Below are 24,928 nucleotides of genomic sequence, written 5' to 3' on the forward strand. Positions count from 1 at the left end.
GTCGATATCTTCTATAACAGACGCGATGGCGGAATCTACACATAATGTTTTATAAACAAAGTTCGAGAGGAGCACGTTCAAATAATCAATCCAATCAACTTGTCATCAAACAATTGCCGTCTACACTATCAGCATGAGAGGAAGCATATATTTATTCACTATGTCAACTCACCTAACATTCCTTGACAGTTTTCAGCATCTCTCCACTCACTCTCACGCCCGGAGCCTCTCCTCGGACAGCACGCCAAATATGCATTTATTCTATCTGACTTATTTGTAAGTGTGAACTCGAGCGGCAGTCATCTTTGTTGTAAACGAATTCAACCCAAGCGCTCGTTGGTGACGTGGATGATTACGTTACGTTGCTCATCTGTCCATCATCGTATAAAGCCCGCCCTGACAATTTGATTGGTCCGAACAATTTTTGTTCGGGCATAATAGCTCCTCATCGGAGCGAGTCCAGACCGAACTTCCCGACCTAAAAATTTTGTGGGCGGGTCTAAGTTCGGCTGGCATCCAGGCTACCTTTTTTCACCAAGCTGCTTGGCAATTTCCCCGTAGCCCTTTCCAGCCTTGTGGAGGTGTACAAATTTTGTCTCTAGTGTCTTTGGACAGCTCTTTGGTCTTGGCCATGTTGGTAGTTGGATTCTTACTGATTGTATGGGGTGGACAGGTGTCTTTATGCAGCTAACGACCTCAAACAGGTGCATCTAATTTAGGATAATAAATGGAGTGGAGGTGGACATTTTAAAGGCAGACTAAAGGCTGGTTCACACGGGACGATTTTAAAATTGTCGGCCGATTTTCCAAACCTGAGAGACCCCACACACGGGGATAAAAAAATCACGGGTCTAACAGTTTTGGTCGTACAGTGTGTGGTGCGCAGCCACACGGCAAAATCAACACATCACACACGAACCGATTTGACTCCCGAGCATTCCCAGATCAGATGGGAAATCGCGCAAAATACCTCGAGATCAAACGTGACTTCAGAGTAAACAATCATGGCGGACGAAGAGGATGCAGTGGCAATAGTTTGTTTTTAACCGAAAAAAAACGTTATCAAAAGAAAAGGCGATGATCTCTGACGTCCACCGGACTTTCTGGTGCGCCATGCCGCCAGCTGTTTTGATTATATTTCCCGGTGTTTCCTCGCCGCCTCGTCACCTCGCTTTCTGATTGGCTACACTCCACAGTCCACAGGCTGCGTGCTCGGGGGACACCACACACGAGAAGAAATCGGGCCAAATAAATCCAACATGTTGGATATCCCCGATTTGAGATCGGAGCGGTCCCGACGTCCTTCCGAGCAGACGAGAGCAGCCTTAACACACCACACACGGCAGGAATATCTGATCAGATTATTTTACGATAATCGGAGCATCCTTAAGATTGTCGGAAGGGGTGAATCGGGGCTAAAATCGGCCTAATTATCCTGCCGTGTGAACCAGCCTTAACAGGTCTTTGAGGGTCAGAATTCTAGCTGATAGACAGGTGTTCAAATACTTATTTGCAGCTGTATCATACAAATAAATAGTTTAAAAAATCATACATTGTGATTTCTGGATTTCTTTTTTAGATTATGTCTCTCACAGTGGACATGCACCTATGATGACAATTTCAGACCCCTCCATGATTTCTAAGTGGGAGAACTTGCAAAATAGCAGGGTGTTCAAATACATATTTTCCTCACTGTATGTATGCATGTATGTATGTGTGTGTGTGTATATATATATATATATATATATATATATATATATATATATATATATATATATGTGTGTGTGTGTGTATGTATGTATATTACACACACACACATATACACACACAGGTTTAAATATACATAACAGCAACATCCTCTTGCATTAATTATTTGCCATCCCAGAAAAATAAAAAAATAAAATACATTTGACCAGATCTCCCTCTAGTGTACAAAACATGAACTACATCAGAGAGATACATGCTCTTACAATTTGCAAAGGTGCATCACATTTTTTCTTATATCTGCAGTTCAAATTGTATGTAAATGTGATGTGGTGCTTTACAAATATTTGATCATCCTGATCAGCCAAACAGGGAGCCTGAAATAAAAGTGTTCAGCAGGATTTTTGGTGCCAGTGCTGAAGAAATTACATAAATATTAGTTTGCCTAATATACAGCATATTTGTGAAGCATGCATCTGGTAGTCTGTAGATGGCAGCACAGCCTCAAATCACTGGCTCGGTAGCATTCGCACGTTTTAAAAAAAAAAACTCACTCAACATGGCTACAGACGTGTCTTTTAACCCTTAAAACTCTAAGAACAACGGTTCAGTAGAGAATCTGAGTGACATTGACAAATCTCAGTTATAAAACAGTGTATTTTTATACCCATCCTGTAGAATTAAGTCTTAATTCAAAGCTTATCAGATTTGCCAAAGTTGACTTCACAGATTGGTTGGTCATATCATGACGCCAGCTTATGACGTAAAAGGCTGTTTGTTTTTAACATCAATATGACGTATTTGGTGAATTCTTCCAATGGGAAATAAATCCCCATGATTAAAGGGGATTAAATATGGTAAAGCACACCAGTCAGTATGTGTGTGTGTCCTTGATAAGTATATACTGTTCTCTACTGGATAAAATATATGGTGGTCTGGCCAAAATCATCTGCACAGTCTCTCTCTCTCTCTCTCTCTCTCTCTCTCTCTCTCTCTCATAATACCACTCGTGAATCGCTACTGACAACAACTCTTACGAAATGAGCAAACAAATCAGGTGAATGAGAAAGAACAGGACACAGCAAAGAGGCTTTTTTCTAAATGAAGTGATATCTTCAACAGCTCTCCAGAGGACATTTAAAACTGTCCAACAAACACTGTGAGTGATCTGCCATATGTCCCTAATATGCATGTGTCCTTGTGAATGCCCTACATCAGTGGTTCTCAAGAGGACTTAAAATGATTGAAAATAAGAGAAAACAAGCATTAAAATAAGTTAAAAACAATTATAAAATTAAAATATATTTCTTATTTTACTTCACCTTAACAACTGTTTTTTCTTTTCTATACTTTGAAAAACCAGGGTTCTCACTGTCTGGAAATATTAGGTAGTCTACATTTAAAAATGTGATTTCTAGACCTGCAAAAGGAATAAAATTGTATAACTCTATGGTTATTTTTATAATGAACATACTTTTGTTAGTTATGCCAAGCTGTAAAAAATTTTATCAGGTAGAAATTGTCATGACCAACTGGAAAATTCAAAAAGCTTGCAGTCAAAAAGACCTTCACCTCTGAATAACATAAGAACGCAGAGTAAACAACAGCACTCGAATTCTTGTAATATTTTACAAATGATTTAAAAAACCTAAACTTTCCTTTGCAAAAGTGAGACAAGTGAGTTTACAATTCAGACATGGATATGATGAGATTATTCACTTTGAATTTATGGGACTTTTGCAGTATGAAATATTTCCTGTGATCAAAATCTGCATATTAGAATGAATTCTGATGGATCATGTGACACTGAAAGACCCCCTGTGGTGAAAAGCAAGTCAACACCATTGCTGAGTATTTTCTCATTAAAACTGCAGTGAACCAAAGATAGTCTAATAAACACGGTTTGAAATCGCTGGTGTTCTTTACGTCACAAATATGTTGTAATGAATCACATCAACATGCGGGCGGGCTTCAGCATATCATTAATTATGCTGCGAAGCAGGGGGGTCTCAAGAGAAGCCAGGTTATCCCGGTATGTTTTTCTGTTGATATGAAAAAATTGGGTATATTTAGCAATATAGCGGGTGAATTATGTATATTACGATGTTATGATGAACTATTTCCCTTTCTCCACTGACGCTCTAAATTGTTCAGAGCATTTCTAAGGATGCTGAGTTTTAGAAGGCAGCTGTCTGAGATGGTGAACGGGAACATGTTTTTTTGTAACATTAACAACACATTATTAGCATATTGATAACGTAGTCAAGCAAAAGGCTAAACATGTTAAGTGTCCGACGTCGTAGAGAGCGATACATAAAACGCTTTACCCTTCTGATACATCAGCTTGTATGCGAGCCTGTATAACTCACTCTTCCACTTCTTCTGAATTCAGTTGCATTCAAACATGCAGCATATGGCTGAATTAAACCAGTATTTCCACTTGCCATCGTGTAGCGTTAACTACAGTAAAGTTGAGCAAGTGGATCAGCTATTCTGACCGTGTGTGATTGAGAGGAGGTGGAGACTAATTTGTATATTCATGGTTCCACGTATATTAAATGAAGCAAGGGTGTAGAGTTACATTCAAGCTTTTTTTGCACAAGAAAAAAAACTTAAATATCTATTTTGGTGATCAAAGATGAGTTTTAAGGGATCAAATTATTGACTACAGGCGGACGTGAAGACTGGAGTAATGGCTGCTGAAAATTCAGCTTGGCAATCATAAATACAATTTTTAAATATATTATAGCTGAAAAGAGTTACAAGTTTTACATTGTAAAAATATTTCACAATATATATTTATTATTCTGTATTTCTAATAAAAATAAATGCAGTCTTGGTGAGCATAAGAGACTTCTTACAAAAACATTACAGAATCCAAACTTATGACTGGTAGTTTATAGCAACACACACACACATATTGGATTAATTGAATTTTGAATTCTACTAAACTACACTGACGGTCATAGGTGTGCACTGCTACTGGAAATAGAGTAAAAATTTAGACATTTCTGTGCTCAATATTTATCATATGAGTATTCATAACAAAAATTATTGTACCTCAGTAACTGGAGATAAAGGGAATAATCCCTAAATCAAGATGATTTCCTTTCAGCAGAATGAGGACATGCCAACTAATAACTCATCTAATGTGAGTAGTTGTGTGTGAGTGTAGAGTTTAATGTAGTCTGTTTTGTAGTATATAAAGCCATGAACCATTATGCAGAGATAAAAAATATACTAAGAATGCCATTAACCTTTGGCGGCTTATCTTGTGTGTAGAGAAAAGCTATTCTCATACAGTACCTACACCAGAATTATGAAGCTGTCTTCACACCAAGCTACATGTAATGAAACTTATATAGCATTATCTTCCAAATTTCAGGAGGGTGATACAGAGAAAAGAAGCATCAGAAAGCAAAAAAGCAGCCTAAGATGTGATGAGAGTGAGGAAAAAATGAGAGCGAGTGAAATCAAAGGATAAGACTGTATAGAAATAGTTTAAGAGCAAGTCATGATCTGTATTAACTTTCACTTGAAATAAACGATAATTTCACTTCGCAAGGGGAAGGAATCATAATGCACAATAGGAACTGCACAGATGGCCTCTGAACCCGAAGCCATCAAATGTTACAGTACGGCAAAAGTCATGATTAGGAAGACAAAGAAATTGGGAGGGCAAAGGCTCACCTTGTGATCTCATCATCTCCCAGCATGCCTTTTGAGATAGGAGAGTATCGAGATGGGGTGGCGGGGGTTAATGGCTGACTTAGATAGCTTTGGGTGCTGATATGGTTCTCCATGTGCTGGGAATAGGCTGAAAATCAAAAACACAAAAATATAATGTTATTGATGTAATGATGAAAACTCATTTGACAATGTTCGAAGAGGTCATATGTATTAATGTGAAAAATTACATTTACAGACTTTCCAAAGACTAAAATTGCTGAAAATATTTGGTGTGTAAAAGTACTTCTAGCAAGGATGTTAAAATCTTATTTGATCACTCTCTTTGTGCTTAAAGCACAAACTACTACTTCTTCCTAGTACATTACCTCTCTTCCAAACACTAATGGTCTTATCTTAAAATGTAATTCATTCCTGTGATGGAAATGGGAATGGTCTTCAGTGTCACATGATCCTTCAGAAATTATTATAATATGCTGATTTGGAGCTCAAGAAACATTTAGTATTACTGTCAATGTTGAAAACTATTTTTCAGGATTCTCTGATGAATAGAAAGATCCTCCAAAAAGGACCAAAAGAACCCATAAAAGCAGTCCATGTGGCTTGTGAGCTGTATTCAAACTTTTGAAAACATACTGTACAATAGCTTTGTGTGCGGAACAGACAAAGTTGTGAAATCTCATTCTCCATTTTACATATTCTGGTAGGCCATTTGGTTACGACACGATACCGTTTGGCATAAATGATATTAAACCTTGAGAAAATGCACCAACGCGTTCATTTTTCAGAGCTTTGGTGAAGAGAGCATTGAATATTTAACAAAATTTCAGGCTGGTCCTCAAACAAAGCTATTGTTTGGCTTCAGACATTTTTTTTTTACAACCTGGTTACACGTTACTATAGTAATAACTATAAATAATGCACAATTACAGGGAACTAACCCTACAACAAACATAATCCTAACCCTAAACCTGTATAAGTACACATAATTAATTAATATTACTCAGTACTTAAATGTATAATTACACTGTAACAAGGACACCTTAAAATAAAGTGTAAGCAACCGTGCTTGTATGAAAAAGAACAGCAAAGATTCTTCAAAAATCCCTTGTTGCCTTCCACATAAAAAAATAACGGTATCACTTTTCTATTTTTATGTGTCCTTATTACAGTACGTTACATGCATTTACTACAGTATACATAGTTACAAGCAACTAACACTAAACCAAACCCTATGTACATGTTGTTAATTAATATTACTCATTACTTAGTTGTGTAAGGAGGACACATTAAAATAAAATGATCAAAATAACAAAATTTTAGTAGCTTAAACATTAGACTGACTACAGAATGCTGCTAGCAAGGTCTTAAGTTTGATTTACAATGAATCCATAAACTGATACATGTATATCTTAGTGCAATTATTTCGGAAAGAAGCATCTTCCAAATGCATAAATGTAAATGAAAGGACATGAGGGTGGCAGAAATTTCATTTTGTGCAAACAAAATCCTTTTAAGTCTCCATAATTGATGTCCCTACTATAAAAGATGTGTCCTTATTTCACTGTGTCAGATGTAAAGTGTAATAAAGTCAAGGGTACTCACTGGGCAATTACTAACTGCAGACATCGACAACCCATTTATTTAATTCTCATCAAACAGTCCTTCACGTGTCAAAGCCCTACGCATTGCCTGACTGGATGACAGATATAATGAAATGAGATCACTAATGAAATTGTTCTGTTTACGCCTTCCGAGAAAAAAGAAATCACATTGTGCGCACTCGCATGACTCGCATGTCTACATGTGCAGATATCCTTACATGGTTTCAAAACTCCCTCTGCACACACACACACACACACGCACTGATTTTTACATATACTGATGCTGGATTTGCCAGATAGGGGAGCTGGCCACGTGATGCACTTCATGATTAAATGTGCTTTTGTCCTTCATGCCTTTAAGCCCTAATGACAGCTTCCTTTCTCAGGATCTAATGCTGGGGGATCTGGCCTGCCACTGGAACATCACCAAGGTGCTACATTATCGACTGTCATCACTCAGCACTTTGCACAGTCAATTTTACTGGCCGTCCTCATGAGTTGCTGCCCCCATCAGTAGAAAGTGCTGTCTATAGCGGATTTGAGATGGGATTTAAGCCATTTGTGAGCATGGGACACCAACAAAAGACCACAGAACTGAGGCAAAGTGCCTGGCAAGTTTGTTAACTCTCTGACCATACTGACAACATCCCCATGCATTTACTTGTCTTCCTATGTAGGTAATAGACTTAGTCTAAAAAAAAAGATAGAAGAATACAGTATGTTTCAGGATAAGCTTACTTACAGCTGGTGACATCGGGAGGAACATAACTATCATTCATAAAGACACTAGTAGGTTTCGCCACTTTTAAATAGACGACATCGGGGGTGTTTTTCAAGGCAGTCACGGCATCTTCATGAGTGACGTCTTCAAGGCAAGCAGCATTCACCTGTAAAAGATGAATATATCAGATGCAACACACACACACTATACAAGTGTGGGGTCAGTAAGATGTTTTAATGTCTTTGAAACTGATCTTGCATGCTCATCAAGGCTGCATTTATGTGATCAAATATACAGTAAAAACTGCAAAAATAATAGAGGTTTTCTGTTTAATAAATGCAATTTATTCCTGTGATGGTAAAGCTGAATTTTCAGCATCATTACTCCAGTCTTCAGTGTCACATGATCCTTCAGAAATCATTCTATGCTGATTAGGTGTTTAAGAAATATTACTTATTATATCAATGTTGAAAACCATTGTGCAGCTTAATATTTCTGTGGAAACCATGATATATTTTTTCAGGATTTTTTTTTTTTTGATGAATAGAAAGTTCAAAAGCGCATTTATTTGAAATAGAATATACTGTAACAAATTCTCTATTGTGACTTTTGATCAATTTAATGCATCTTTGCAGAATAAAAGTTGTAATTATTTGAAAAAATCTTATTGATTCCAAACTTTTGAAAAGCAAGACATAAAACAAGAATGCCTTATAAATTTTATAAGCCAGGGTACAATAATATTTAACTGACAGAAGAGGACCAATCGAAGGTCAGTTTACCTGATGATGACTAAATTTAAAGGGCACCTATTATGCAAAATTCACTTTTACATGGTGTTTGAACATAAATGTGTGTTGGCAGTGTGTGAGCAAAACCACCCTAGAATGATAAAAATCCACCCAGTGGTTTTTTTACAATCTCAATAAATCATAAGCACTGTCTCAGAATGAGCCGTTCTCAGATTCAGCGCAATGTGACGTAGAATTGCGCAGGCCCCTCCCACGACTGTTGAGTGACACTTCAGTCTGAGCATAGACCCGCCCTGAGTGAGCTGGACACAGTCCGCCATTGATCAACGCTTGAGCAGCTGTAGACAAGAATGTCTCCTAAGCGATTGAGGTGTTTTGTTGTTGGATGTCAGAATGAACATATCAGTCTTCATTTACTCTCGTTCTTACTCGAGGATGGATCTGTACCAACTGTTCGTGATCCAGATTACACTCTCCGGAGCGACAGGACTAACGTTACTGACCACGGCAGAAATGAAAGTGAGAACGCGCACTTTATGAAAGCTCATCGAATAGTTTTACGGATTTACATTGTCCCAGTTTATTAAGCACAGACTGAAAATGTGTGTATATATTTGTTTGCTGTTAGTTTTAACGAGTGTTTTGTGTACTTCGCTGTGTATGTTCCATGATAATGAAAGGGAGAGAGAGAGAGTTTATGGATAAGACTTTAATGCTCACATCTTATACTGTGTTTATTTAGCTGTTCTTACAGTGATTCTCTGGAGTAAAACCAACGCTTCATCTTTTGTGTGATGTACAATAAACTTAATTGAACTCATCAGTATATTTTGGTCATCATTCGGACGAGGTCTGCTACAGCAGGCTTGTATTAATAGTGGATAAAAGCAGATGACAAATAAGTTATAACCATAATTAAGCTAAACTATACCTGTTTAATCTCCATACAGTATATATTCTCTGGCGCTGTGGGCATTATTGTCCGACTCCGAGTCAAAATGAACACGCTACTGAGAGTTTCTGTTTTGATATTTATCAGATGAGATTGTCCTGACTGAAGCGGGAGCTCGTGAAGCTCCGCCCCCTGGGCCGGCAGCAGCAGTTAATTTGCATTTAAAGGGATACACACTAAAACAGCGCGTTTTTCTGAGCCCCAAAAAATTACAAATTTAAACATGCTGTAAAAAATATCTGTTGGGTATTTTGAGCTAAAACTTCACATACACTCTGGGGACATCAGAGACTTATTTTACATCTTGTGAAAAGGGTCATAATAGGTGCCTTTTAAGTTGTGATTCATTAACAATGATTAGTGTGTCAGATGCAATTGTTCCTACAGCGTATTTGCCCAAAAAAATTTTAACAGAATATTTAGGACTAAAAGTCAATTGCAGGAGCTCTAAATTAATAGGTTGTACATCTCATTAAATAAGGTGGTGAAGATGATAAATTCAGTAAATAGAAAAGTTTATACTTACAGCCAGAAGTTTATCCCCAATCTGCAGCCTTCCATCTTTGTGGGCAGCTCCTCCCTCAATGATTTTGGTGATATAAATACTGTTGTCCCCAGGAATATGTTGGTTCCCAACTCCTCCAGCTATACTGAAACCTAGACCTGTCAACAGAGGTCAGAGTAAACCATTTGCTGAACGTGAACGTGAACTCCTAACGTGAACAACAGTGATCACACAAAAATACATAGCAGGCTTTTATTTTGTAATCTTTAGATGAGAAATGGCTTTACCTTTAGGACCTTTTACCAGCTTTACATCCATAATTTTTTCTGAGACGGCTTTTCTTCTTCTTACGTACAGTCTGACAATGCAGCCTGCCTCCTTCAGAGCCTCCACAGCATTGCTGTGAGTTACGTCTCTCACGTCTACATCATTTACCCGCAGTATAGAGTCATTAACTCTGTACAGAGAAAAAGAGAGAGAACACTGACTAAACAGTCAAAAGAAACCGCTATAAATCACAGTGATTAAGTGCCATTTGAAGTACTTACAAGCAATCAAAACACTAAATTTGTGTATAAACTAAATTATCTATCATTGTTTTACACCACAGACAAAAGCTGCATGTAAGAGAAGCATCAGCGCAACTGCGTTCTGGTTTCACACTAACAGGGATGCAGTTCTATACAGAAAATAATGTGATTTCTGGGTTACACACTGAGTAAACAGACATTACGTATAATAGTAAACCAAAAGACAACTAACACAAACTTTTCCAGTAAATAACGCAAGGAAGAGGAGGATCATATTTAAATGGTAACACTTTGCAAAAAGGTCTCATTTGTTAACAATAGTTAACGCATGAACTAACATTGAACAACAATTATTAATCTTAATGTTAACTAATGCTAACAAGTGAAACCGTATTGTAAAGTGTTACCATTTAAATTTACATGAGGAGGGGAATCATAATTTAGGTCCATGTGGTTATTCATTTTAATTAAACTCAAAGCCCAGAGTTAGGGAAGACTATGGGTGTGTTCACACTTGTAGTTCGGTCCGGACCAAAAAAAAAAGTTTTTGTCCTGGTCCGTTTAGCGTTCACATTGGCATTGTTAACACTGAACCTATAGATACTGAACCTAAAGGCATAGGGATACATTCACAACCTGATTGGTCGGCTTTTATGACGTATATTTCGAGACCAAATTTTCCGAACATCCAAAACAATGCTGTGTGTTGGGATAAATGCGCTCGTTGTACATGTTTGTGCGTACATATGTGTGTCTTTTGTATGTGTTGTGTTTATATTTCATTCGAACCACACCAGAGTTCGTTTGGAAGTGGACCGAGACCCATCTGGTCAGCACCAAAAGATGGGTTTGGATGGCAGCGTTCACACTTATGCAAATGAAGAGAGCAATCGCACCAGGGTTCGTTTTAACCGAACCAAACATGCCAAGTGACAATACCCTATGAAACACCTTAATCTGGATTAAATCAGATTTACTGTTCAGTAGATTTTGCAGAATTGTGAGATAGACAAATGAAAAATGTTATAGGTTTAGATATCTCATGCTGTAACTGTAGAACTAATACATTATGGTCCCTAAGCACTGCATATATGAATTTTATGCAGATCTATTGCTTACAACAAATTCATGCTTTAACAGTAGAATAATCTTCGCATGTTTCAATCCAGTCGGTCCATTTTTTGGCTTGCAACCCTAAACGTCGGTGTTTAGCTTCAAGGGGCATCTTCCATGACAGAATTCTTTAAAAAATCTAATATTTTTTTGCATTTCAATTCTGACATTCAAAGGCACAAGAAGACATTTTCTCCCTTTATTCTGTGGATCTCGCCCATTTTTCACAAAAGGTTTCCGCAAAAATATTAAGCAGCACAACTGTTTTCAATGTTGATAATAATAAGAAAAGTTCCATGAGCATCAAATCAGCATATCAGAATGATTTCTGTAGGATCAAGTGATGTTGAAGACTGGAGTAATGACTGCCGAATGTATTACAATTAAACAGTTATGTTAAATTGTAACTATTTAAAATTTTCACCCTAGAGCAGAAGTATAAGTGCAGAACTTTATTTCTGTAAGTGAAAAAAGTGAGTGTGACAGTGTAAAGGTGTTTGAATTTGAGCTTGTACGACGCTCTGACAGAACCACTAGGCGCTGCCCGAGGGAACGTGGTCTGGTATGCTAGCATCCTGTGTGCTTAGCAGATTGCAAAAGATTTTGATGATACATTTTACTGCATTTTCAATGTTTTCTGCTGAATTCAGCACTCTACGTGTGGCAGGTTTAGCAGTCGTAAGTAACTACCACTACTGCTACTTCAGCTACACATAACTGTGCTACTTATACTTATCCTGTAACCTGTTCATACCAGCTCAGAAATAAATATGCACTGCTTATGTGTGCGATGTGTAACAGGCCTAAGGAGACATTCTTATGAACTTGTCCTTTGGGGGTATTAACATATTCTCTGACCTGAGTCTGCCATCCTGTGCGGCAGCTCCTCCTGGGATGATCTTGGTGATAAAGATGCTTGGGTCCTCGCCAATGTGGGGGTTATCGGTACCGCCTGCAATACTGAAACCCAGGCCCGAGTTCCCCTGTAGGGAGGGGGGGGAAAAACATGTCAGAACAAAAAGGAGAAAATGTCAACCAAAGAAAAAATTAGACCTTTAAGCATAATGACATTATTAAATACAAAGTGAAATCAAAGGAGAAATATATGTGCATGCAAATGTTACGGCAAGTTGATCTGTTAATTTGATTCAGATATATATTCATTCAATTCAGTACAGTACAGCATAATGATGATCTATACGTTTACATTAGTTATAGTTAATGCATTAGGGTTCATGAACTAATGAATAGTTTTTTCCGAACTTATTTATGTTTATTTATAAATGTAGCATTATAAATGTTCATTGTTAGTTCATGTTAGTTAACATATACTGTACAACTTTCAAATGTTAAAAAAGCCCAAGTAGAAATTAAATGTAATAAATTCTGTATTGTCCTAACAATGTAATTCAAGCTATTTTCTGTTGACATTTGAGTGGCAATTTAAAACCCTGAGCATGAAAACGTTACATCTCTTTTCACTGTACAATCATTATGCAGTTTATTCAGAGCCTCCATAAAAATAACATATACCTTTAAATATTGTAAATCCTACTGACATTGTAAGCGATTTCTGCCATTTTTTTCAGTCACCGCAATCTTACCCGTTCAAGTGTAATTTCTTCATATTCATAATCAGCTTCTGTTCCATTCACCTGAAAGTTAACCAAAAGACTTTTGTCAATATACAGTGTCAAAATATATCAACATGAGCATATGCCCTCCTCTATTAGTGTCACCCAAAACATTTTTATTAGTTCTGCAAGTTTCTATAATTCAGGAGGAGTTTTTGTGATTACTAGATTTTGTTTTTCTTTCAAAAATAGATGTGTCATGACTCATGAACAATTATGTCCGCCAGTTCAAGTTATTATACGACTGATTGCAGCCTTTTCACAAAGACTGTGAAAAGTATTTTACACACCTTTTGGAGGAATTGTTTTGAATGTATTTTTGTTTGTTGATTCTCTCACCATTTGGCAATAAAATTGAATTTTTTCTAATGAAGTGTTAAGGAACCAGAATAAAAAATAAAAAAAGAGAAATCAGAACCAAACTTGCTTTTTCCCCTACAATTCGCACCACTAGTGGTCTATTATTGAAATGCACAAATGTACTAATATAATACTGTAAATTATTATAGACAGACATATAATACCAACATTATACCATAGAAAACAAAAGCAATAAGAGATCAGAGGACTGTTCATTCTGATCTCTTTTGCTCTCAGAAAGAAAAGGTAAAAAAAGCTGTTTAGTATTAGTACCTTAATGTGTATTTTAGTACCTAAATGAAAGGGAACCGACCAGTGACCTTGTTTTCTGAGGGTGTTATTGCTGATGTTTTGTTGTTCATCAGCAGGAATATTCATTTAATAATTTGCCTCGCTGGTTATGTTTTCAACAACCAATAAGTATTAGTCTCCGTTCCATATATAGTAAATCCACTCAAATTGTCTGCAGATTGCATCTGGGACTGATTATGTGCAAAAATAATCTTATATAATAAAAAGTTGTTGCTAGGAAAGTGCTCTAATTATGTAACAAAAAACTGTTTGGAAAAGTCTCAGTGTTTTCTCTTTCCACTCCTTCCATTTCACCTCAACTGGTTCTACAGTTCTTGGCGCTACAATACTCAGGCAGCATTACATCTCTTGCCAATTACTGGGTATTTCAGCCAGAGAGGCCACAGAAACCAAATCTATGAAGCACACAGACACTAGCTGTCGGCTCAACACGCACTCCAGTCCACTCGTTTTCAATGTTCTGGGTTCAGCACGAGTTAAGATGTATCAACAAGCATTTGGGGCATAATGTTGATTACCACAGTAAATAATTTAGACTTGTCCCTCAATAAATGTCACAGTTAGACACTTACAATGAAAGTACACCAGGGAATAAACTTTTAAAACACACTGTTTTAAAAGTAACCGTAACTTAAACACCTACTGACCTTGAATGTGTAAAACTATATCCAATCTTTCAACTTCTACAAAGTCATGACTCATGACCATGTAACACCCATTAAACCCCAGTAAATTTCACATGATATGGACAAAGATACCAGAGAGAGTGTGTACATGGAGCAAACATCACTCAGGAAGAGTTGAACATGAGGTTTCATTTAAATGAGGCTGGATAGCTGTCCTAGGTAGAGAAAACTGTTGGACTAAATGCTTGAGATAAATGAAAACAGGCCAAAAATCAGCATTAACACGCTTGTGTGGTACTGGGGGCTCTGCTTTAAGCTTCTAAATGACATTTTAAGACCTTAAATGCAAAAAATTTTGCTCTCTCTTTCTGTAACTGCTGCTGAAAACATCTGTTTGTGAAATCAGTGGTGCTGGGGGTGGGGTTTAAAGGAGAGTGAGAGATGCACGTCAATACTGACACTGTCCAATACAGCATTACACTCAAATCATGCCACCAGCTCTCAGCATGATACTACAATAACATTCATGCTATTTACTTAAATGCTCTTCTTTTTTTGTATCAGTTTTAAAAGGATATACAATATCCAAAAAGGCCTTTTCAGTTTTGCATTACAAAATATAGTATTTAACAGATTGTCACAGTTGACAGTAATTCCATTGACAATAACCTTTAGTTGTTTTTCTTTGGGAAGCATTTAGAGATTTTGAGCACTGCTAAACTATGATGCTGTTAACATGCTGCATATTATGGCAACAAACAACCAGCCACATGGATAAGAGCCAATACAGGCATTTACACGATCAATTTCAGACTATTACTACAGTAAATCTACGTAATATAACGAACAATCAAAACAGGAATAGACGTACAGTACATGCACAAGGAGTTGTTCAACATCACCATTGGCCTTTATACTGTATTGCTTTAAAGAAACCCCTATTCTAAAAGCATTTATTTATTAAAAGACCATTTGGATTTTGTATACCACAAGCCAGATAACTATAAATCCACCAGCTGGACTGCTGGCAGACTCTGTATCATAAATGCGTTATCTCTGGGTAATACAATGCAGAAAAATCCTGCACTTTTCAGGAGTTTTCTGTTATTTTCAAATAGGGAGTTTTATGTTTTATCAAAACATACAGAACAAATGTACAAATATTGTAACGACAACCCTTCAAATTCCTAATTTTACCTAGTTTTCACCTCAATTACAGTATGTATTTTGGTTATTTTTACAGTCAAAGTTTTTTGTTGTTTACTGTTGGTGAGTGCCAACTCTATACATCTAAAGGTAGGCTAAGCAATTTTTTTTTATAAACACTTTATTATACTTGTTGAAACTCTCTTCACATCCTGATAGCAATCAATAATAGAAGTGGTGACTTCTGTGGAAGTCTCAGGACCAAAAATTGTTCGTTCAATCATTGCATTCAGGCTGACGATGTCATCCCTGCCTGTCAACATATGTATTTCCATACTTGCGCGGACATCACACGTCATCAGCGCGTTCCGTAAGGCTATGCAGACAAACACCAGCCACCTTATAAAGTTCCTCCTGAACCAAAACAACGGGCTTATGCTGCGTTCATGCCATGTCGTAACAGTAATTACAAGATGGCAACCAGTGAAGTTCTACCCGGAGCGGTTCACGTCCTCAGACTCATATTTATGCGTTTCTACGTCAACACTTTCAATGTGGAAATGAATCTGCAGCAGTCAGGTGGTACAAGTCAGAGCTCTGTAAGTCGTATACGTTCATTATTATTGTAATGTTATGTGCTTTGAGACATGAGGTAATTTAACGCTGTCTCTCGTCTAGTGACGCATTGCAGCTTCTGCTGTGTACGTTCATGTGTTTTAGAGTTTAGAAGTGGCTTTGAAGGGAGGGTGGGATCGCATGCTTTCAAAGCTAGCTTGCTATTGCTAGCCTCTCCGAAATTGCCTACCAAACCTTTAATATTGGGTGAATCTGTCTTGGGTGTCATTCACTAAATTGCAATGTTTTTGTTACAGTGAGTGTTACATTCAAGTGCAGATCTACTGACATAAAAACATTTACAGACAACCGACAGTCTTAGAAACATGCAATGTTAAGTCACATGGCAACAGAATGACGCTCCAGCACTAATAATGAGGAGAATTTAATGAGGTCAGTCAAGAGTTCCTCATGGTCATTTCTTTATAGACTTTAGCTCTATGTCATTCAGAGTGAGTCTTTAATGAAGTATGACAGAAGTCAGCTCAGCAGGCTTTCTGGCTCTGGATGTATAGGATTATGAGATGCTGCTGAGACTAAGAGAAGAATGGGGTTGAAGAAGTGTCATGGGTCCCTGATAAATGTCAACCACAGTTACATTTTACATTTACATTTATGCATTTGGCAGACGCTTTTATCCAAAGCGACTTACAATTCATTTCAAGGTACACATTTACATTCTTATCAGTTCTTGCTTTCCTGGGAACCGAACACCTAGGCGTTGCAAGCACCAACGCTCTACTGTTTGAGCTACAGGAAAGCTAAATCCAGGTAAATCCACATGCAATCTAGAACAAGGATACTCCATAACACCTAAAATCACATATACTGTAGGGCATCGGTTCCCAACAGGGGGGTCGCGGCCCACAAGGGGGCCTCAGCGAGCTCTGTGGGGGGTCGCGTCGTATTTTGAATAGTTTTGAGCAATGAGCATTAAATAAAAGTCCTTAACTTTTTTTCTGTTCAAAATTTACAAAATTTATATAATGAGCGAGTTCATCATGAATCCATTTTCCAATCCGTGTTTTTGTCTTATCCTGAACCACTATGGTACACCTATAATAAGTGTTTACATTGGGACTATTTCACACTGGTTCGGATCGCTGCCGCTGCGGAGTAGCCCAGTACCTGCGTGACTCGTCATAGACGCACACAGAGAGAGAAGTAGTTCCGGCTACAATGTTCTTCCGAAAGACGCATTATTCTGTTAATAAACGCAAGTTTATTATCGCTCGCTATAGCGCCAAAAGCGTCAAAAATAAAGCCTCACATTGATAAAGCCTCACAAATAACATGCAAGTATTGAGGTCCCAGACAGCAGTCATTTAGTAATAGCCTATATATACTTTTTTTTTTTTTTTACCTACACACCAGTGTGAATATTTTTGTTATTGCATTTCAAATAGGGCCAATTTATAGGCTACTCCTAGGCTTACGTTTTTAAATTACAAAGGGCCTACTGATGTTTTTGTTATTGTATTTTCAATATTATAGGCTATTATTTGTGCATAAACATATTTGGTTATAGTAAACATACCGTTTGCTTGAAAACAACATATTCTGTCATCCTTGCTGCAAGCTTACAAGAGCAATAATATCATTAAATGTGAAGGGGGGCCCTAAAATATTTTCTTGGGAAAAAGGGGGTCTCAGACAAAAAAAGGTTGGGAACCACTGCTGTAGGGGAACTTCAGAATATAAGACAAGGAAATTATCTCCTAAATGTTTTTACAACATTTTACAAAAACATTTTACATTTCTTAATATTAACGACTCGACATTTATGAATAAACAGAAACTTTAATATACTGTGAATAAATCGAGAGACCATATTTTTGATTAAAGATGATTTCATTTCTTCTGTTTTTAAGTCATTAAATCAGTCAACATTTTCTAACCGATTTGTAGACTTTAGTTTGGTATTCAACTGAAAGTGAAAAAACACTAAGAATAATGCACAGCTCTAATTTGCTTATTTTCTGACCTATGATTCAATTAAATCCGCATCCTCATTGTCATCACGCAGGACACCATCTTATTTTTGTGTGTTTTTGAACATCATATTGGAAATAAAAAAAACATCCTCACAATATTATAAGTTTGGGGTCAGTAAGATTTTTTTTTAATGAATAAGAAATTAATAATTTTATTTATCAGGGACAGATTAAATTGATTTAGTGACAGTAAAGACATTTTATTTTAAGTAAATTTATGCTGTTTTTATTTCTATTAATCAAAGCAGCTTTAAAAAAAAGTAAATCAGGGTTTCTACAAAAATATTAAGCAGGACAATCATTTTCAACGTTGATAATAATAAGAAATACTTCTTGAGCAAAAAATCTGCATATTAGAATGATTTCTGAAGGATCATGTTACACTAAAGACGGAAGTAATAGCTGATAAAAAATTCAGCTCTGCCATCTTAGGAACAAATTACTTTTTAATAGAAAACTGCTTTTTTAAATTGTAATACTGTTTCGTAATATTACTCTACTTTTCATGAAATAAATGCAGCTTTGCTGAGACTACTTTCTCAGAAAAAAAGTTATATATTCAATGTAATATTTATTGTTTTTGTAGTGACAGTCAAAAGGACCTTAAAATGACTTTCTTTAAAGTCACTTAATATTCTACAAACTTCACAACATTCTGCAATAATCTAACTCTTCACAAAGTGCAGTACATGAAGAGATGCATCACATACATATGGACTTACATAGGGTGAGGTGTCAAGGCTTTCTGTGTTCACCACCACCGGTGCTGGGCTTGCCTGCAAAAGAAACATTCATTAATACTTGGGCTGATACGAATCAAGACCCATAACTGTGCACATTACTTCTTGCCCCTAACCTACTGAGAATGAAATAGTGAAATGAACAGTTAACTATTTAAAAAGATAAGAAAAAGACCCAAGAAAAAAAGCATCACTTACTCTTGGCATGCTGATACAGTATTACTCTGGCATTTGCAAGAGATTGACAGCACAGCCTGTATCCATACACAGCATAACATATTGCAGAATATGCAATACAGTGGCATAACCAACCAGCGCAGACCTAATCCTTCAGCAAACATGTATCACACGCTTCACTTGCACAATTGCTTTTGAGGTACAAGTGCGCATCAGCAATATAACATAGCATTCTCTCTGTAATCTCTCTAAGTCAAGAGGACCATCGTTGAGTGGGTGGAGTGAAAACATGAGGAAAAAAAGACCTGTGACGTGGGTGCTGGAATGGCAGTGGTCTCGGCTGGGACGGGTGGGATAGGGATCACAGGGATTATGGGAGCGGAGGGAGGAATGACATCTGCCTGCTAAACAATGACAGTGGAGGTCAAAGGTCAGACCAGATGACACACAGCAGTACTGATTTTCACGAATTCTCAAAAAAAACAAAAAACGAATTAAAACAGATATTGAACAGAATTCTAAACAGAGAGGGAGAAGATGAGGTAATGGAAACAATACAATAAAAAAATTATCATATGACTTAGTCTGTAACATTAGATTGTCATTTCTTTTTTATTAGCAAAAGTCTCTTAAACATTCAATTTACATTATTCACAGAATAAAAGTTAGATCGTAAAGGGTGAAAAAAAGAGATAAAAGAAATTTAATAATCTTTAAAAAGATCTTATAAATAAGCTTTAAAATACTCTTACAATATTTACTCTGTTACTTCAATTCTACTGTTATTTTTTTGCAGTGAAACACAAAAGGACAATTTTGAAGCATAGTGGATAATAATTACTTTCATTCAAAAAAAAACTTTAAAAAAAAGACCTGGCCACTATGAAATGTTGTTTAAAAACCAATTGAAGAACCATCATATTCTCCTTTTGTTTTCCACAGACTAAAAATCAATAAATAACAGCAAACAGTTTTGGAATGAAACACTCAATACAATAATATTTATTGTATTCAGTAGTATTAGCAAAAGAGCTTTAAAAGTGTAAATTGTGATAGAATCCCCATCAATGTAAAGGATTTGTGATGCTATTTTGTGACTCGCTTGAAGGACAAACCTTTCTTTAGATATAACTGTGATTCAAGATTCAACAGGGCTAAACATAAATCTCCAGTCCAGCAATCAGCATCCTGTTGTGCAGGGCTGAGAAGGAATAGCTCTTCCTTTTATATATGAAAAAAGCCACCGTCATTTTTATTTCTGCAGGTTGAAAATGTGTGCCAGCTAGAGAAACTTCAGACTACATCACACCTGAACTAAACAGTCTACATTAATTTACAACAACTGCTAAGCAAAACTGAAGTGCACTGTGACCAATTTCTATCTGGAAATCCAACAATTCCTTTCAAGGGACAGTTCACCCAAAAATCTATTTACTCACCCTCTGGCCATCCAATATGTAGGTGTCTTTTTTATTCAGTAGAAATGTACAGAAGATTTTTAACAGAAACCTTGGTTCTTGGTGCCTCATATAATGCAAGTCAATGGCTACCATTACTTTTAGAGTCAAAAAAACATACAAAGGGAAAACAAAATTAATACCCATGGCTCCTTACAATACATTGAGGTCTTATGAAGCGAAATGATCGGTCTGTGCAAGAAACTGAAAATTATTTACAATATTATTAGCTGTAATCCACAGCCTCAGCAAACGGTCTGGAGCGCGAGCTTCCTGTCTCATAATGACGTACAGTATGTGTGGGAGCAAACTCACTCACACGTGAGCTGACGCTATGTTTGTTTACAACAGAGAGGAAGGACGCATGCGTTGTATTGTTCATCAAAGTGCTACTTGTGCTTATCCTGGATGCCGCAACCTATATAAAAAATTAAGATTACATTCGCTTGTGCGATCTCAATCGGGAAGACAGACTTTTCAGAGATTCCCAATGTTTGAGTTCCTGCGTATACATCGCTAGCTCGTGCTCCAGACTGCAATGAACAAGCTCAGAACCGTTTGCAGAGGCTGTGGATTATATAGGTAATAATGTAAATAATGTTTAGTTTCTTGCACAGACTGATCGTTTTGCTTGATAAGACCTCAATGTATCGGCAGGAGCCACGGGTACTAATTTTGTTTTGCCTGAAACTTTTTTTTTTGACTTTCAAAGTGATGGCAGCCATTGACTTGCATTTTATGAATCACAAAGGACCATGGTTTCAGCTTAAAATCTTCTTTACTGTTCAACTAAAGAAAAAAAGACACCTACATCTTGGATGGCCTGAGGTTGAGTAAATTAACAGAAAGTTTTTATTTTTGAGTGAACTATCCCTTTAAAAAAAAGAATTATGCAAATCCATCCAGCTTTACAACCATACAGAACAGTGAAATTCTTTCCACAGTTTTGATTCTAGAAGTACAGAGCCAAGCACATTAAAAGATATTGTAGCCATGATTTAAGAATTAGTTCCCATGACTTTTTAATTTATGGCCATGTTATTCATTTGTTCCCTCGTTTTAGTTAAACCGTTGCCACGCTGTACTAATTAGTTGCCTCGTTGGTCACTATTTAACTAAATCAAAATTAATAAATTATATAATAAACGCCATTACATTATGATAAAACTAAACGTTAAATTAATTTAAATGGAAGACACAACTTTTACTTGCATGTATTACAGATAGTTAATTGTCAAAAGTTTATGTTGGGAAGATTTTGTGTTGACAAACAGCTAGCCAGCAAGATAGCTATCATTACATACTGTAGCCCGTGTTAGTTTTCAAAACCATTTTGTCTCAAAATTTCCATGATATTTCCATGGTCAAAGTGACTTTGATTGACAGATCTCATTTCAGAATTGAAGCTATAATCATGAATTCAGAAATGAAATAGAAACACAATGTAGCCTACATGATGTGGACCGTGCAGAGAGGATCTGACGCAAGCAGATATCTATGGGAGTTCAGCAGATTCCAGCTCTACAGGAGCAAAAGAGTGTGTTGCCATGCTGTCAGTGAGGAGACATCCGCTGAAACTGGCCCCTCTACACAGCCCGTCTGTGTCAGCGTTCCCAAACAAAAGCGATCTGATCCACAGGCGCTTGTCCAAGCCCCAACAACACAGCCAGAGGAGACGGATATTCAGTTACAACAGTCCAGTTCACCCAGTCAAAAACAAACACATCACTGCAACTACTAATTAGAAAGGGTTTCCGTTTCACTAACCCTCACACTCGGGGTTATGGCAGAGACTTGAGACTAAGGCATGTACTATGGTACTATATTTGAGTGACAACAGCACACAAGACATCACCAATTCAGTCACAACTTTTTACATGAGCGCATGTTGTCCTGCCTAAATTGACCAGAGTAACTTATATAAGAATCTATTTACACTGCATGCTATATGGCGGTTGTACAGTAGTCATGGCCTGTGATTTCAGAGTTAAAATTAGAATCAATCATTAGCATTGATCAGAGAGACTGGTTTAGAGTTCAGCCTAAAGCTCCCACCAATGTCTCAAATGAATAATAATCCAAAACATACCCCAATTTAATTCCCGCATAATACAAAAAAAAAAATAATATTTTACGTTTTTTTAATAAATCATGTACTTATAAAAGATATTAATATTATACTGATGATTTTATCCCAAAATTCCTTTTCAAAAACCATTACAGTGTAAAATGTGTATAAAAGATTTCAAATATGTTCACTGCTTACAAAATGTGTCAATATGATGACCAAAAAAAATCTCATATTTTGACACAGATTCCAAAAAAAAATAAAAATTAATTTGCTGGTTAGGATCCAACAATTAAAAAAACTACATCAAAAATAAATTAAAAACATACACACTACAGTTCAAACATTTTGTAAGGGTCGGTTTTTAATGTTTTCTTTTAAAAAGTCTCCATGTTTATCAAGGCAAAAAAATAAAAAAATAATTGTCATTAAAAATACAACAAAAACAGTAATATTGTGAAATAGCATTAAAGTTTAAAATACATTTTAAAATGTAATTTATTCCTGTGATGGCAAAGCGGAATTATAAGCATCATTACTTCAATCTTCAGTGTCACGTGATCCTTCAGAAATCATTCTAATGCTGATTTGCTGCTCAAGAAACATTTCTATAATCAATGTTGAAACATAGTCTCTTTTGATCAATTTAATGCATCCTTGCTGAATAAAAGTATTAATTTCTTTAAAAATATGACCGACCCTGAAATTTTGAATTGTAGTATATGTACCTTTTTTTCATTTTTTTTTCATGTCTGTCAATTAATTTCAATACATGACATGAACCTGGATCTTTACATTATATCACTTCCACCTCCAAAATCATGTCTGCAAGGCCCTGGCAACCACTGACAATAAATCTTGAGAAACAACCATATAATCATCAACACAATATAATAGACATTTCAGATTAACAATGTAGCATTATCTGAAATTCACTTCCTCACAGCTCAACCTCCTCCCCCAGTGCACTACTCTACAGTAACACCTCTCATCTCTCAATAAGACTCCCACATACCTTATCCAATGAAAACGTGCCCCAAGAATTGGCAAGCCACAAGGCACTGGAAGAAGCTCTGACTTTAGCTGTGCTTTTGGTGGGGCTCTTTTTCACACTATCCCTCAGGTTGGTGAACTTCCCTCTGCTCTTGGTGGAGGCTGGAAGGGTGCAGGAGCTGTACTGTGGAACGCTGTGGGACTCCAGGTGAGTCTGCTGGAAGTTGAGCAGGGTGGGTTGAGACAGGTGAGGCTGCTGTTGCTGTTGCTGATGCTGATGTTGGTTCTGCTGGTGCAGATGGTGGTGAAAATGATGATGAAATTGCGGTTGTTGCACCAATTGCCGCGGCGTTCGGGTCAGCGTATTGTGCACGTGTCCGACCCTCTGTTGCATTCTGGGATGGTTGCAGTTGGCCACCTCCGTCACCCCGGTCCGACAGTCCACGTAAGCTCCACAGCAGTATTCATGGTTGTTGCTATAGGTGGTCATTGTTTTCCAAGCAGAGAGGGCACCACGGCAAACTATCAGGTGGACGCCAGGTGAAATGATGGAGAACGCAGCCTGAAGAGTGATGCGTTTACTTTGCGGAGCAATCGGGAAGAAGAGAGGACACACCGTGGTTGTAAATCTGGTCCTTTTCCCCTGGCTCCACTCTTCTGCCAACCTCTCTCACCGTCTATCTCTCTTTCAGCCTCACTCGCTCTCATCCCCCTGCACTTGCTCACCAATTAATGAGCTCCAATGGGCACTGCACATGACAGCACACAGTCTCTTCTGCAGGCATGAATAATCAATGCTCCATTCTTGATTTCAGCATTGGCGTCCGGACGGTCTGCGTGTCGCGCTTTGGACAACAGCAGATTTGCATCCAACGGTTGAGATTCACAAGGCTTTTTGTAGTCTGATTCGCTTTTCAAAGCATTAACACGGGTCACAAAGTGAGAGGTCACAGAGGATGAACGCAATCTCTATTAGATGCTTAGCAAGAGGGCGGGCGAATGGGCCGGTGCGGTGTATCAGGGCATATGATGGCGGAGCAGAGCCTCGCTATGACCTTATTTTACAACTAATATTCAAAACTAATCTCAATTTGTACCTGCACTGTAAGATCTTTTGCACAGTTCTGTGTTATTTAATTTGAGCCTACAGTGCTGACAGCTGGATGGTGGTCATTCATTTAAGCTCATGGGGTTTTGATGGAACATCCCATTAAACTTGCTGTACGATATATGTGGTT

The 24,928-nt window shown here is 37.2% G+C and overlaps 1 protein-coding gene across 12 annotated transcripts in view; it reads right to left on the reverse strand.

The window, feature by feature from the left end:
* dlg1a (discs large MAGUK scaffold protein 1a) overlaps nucleotides 1–24,928 on the reverse strand; it is a 131,069-nt gene that overhangs the window by 33,117 nt on the left and 73,024 nt on the right. For 8 of the 12 annotated variants that reach the window (XM_082189509.1, XM_082189514.1, XM_082189519.1 and 5 more), the window contains 7 exons: nucleotides 18,978–19,031; nucleotides 13,173–13,223; nucleotides 12,427–12,551; nucleotides 10,213–10,382; nucleotides 9,947–10,083; nucleotides 7,738–7,882; nucleotides 5,395–5,521 (listed from right to left, as the gene is read on the reverse strand). In XM_082189509.1, coding sequence (XP_082045635.1) covers nucleotides 5,395–5,521; nucleotides 7,738–7,882; nucleotides 9,947–10,083; nucleotides 10,213–10,382; nucleotides 12,427–12,551; nucleotides 13,173–13,223; nucleotides 18,978–19,031 — 809 coding nt within the window. Of the gene's footprint in view, nucleotides 1–5,394; nucleotides 5,522–7,737; nucleotides 7,883–9,946; nucleotides 10,084–10,212; nucleotides 10,383–12,426; nucleotides 12,552–13,172; nucleotides 13,224–18,977; nucleotides 19,032–19,477; nucleotides 19,577–24,928 lie in introns of all 12 variants that reach the window. The other 4 variants (XM_082189512.1, XM_082189516.1, XM_082189513.1 and 1 more) reach the window with 2 other exon arrangements.

The sequence above is a fragment of the Leuciscus leuciscus genome (assembly GCF_965113295.1).
Source record: "Leuciscus leuciscus genome assembly, chromosome: 14".
Lineage (NCBI taxonomy): Eukaryota > Metazoa > Chordata > Actinopteri > Cypriniformes > Leuciscidae > Leuciscus > Leuciscus leuciscus.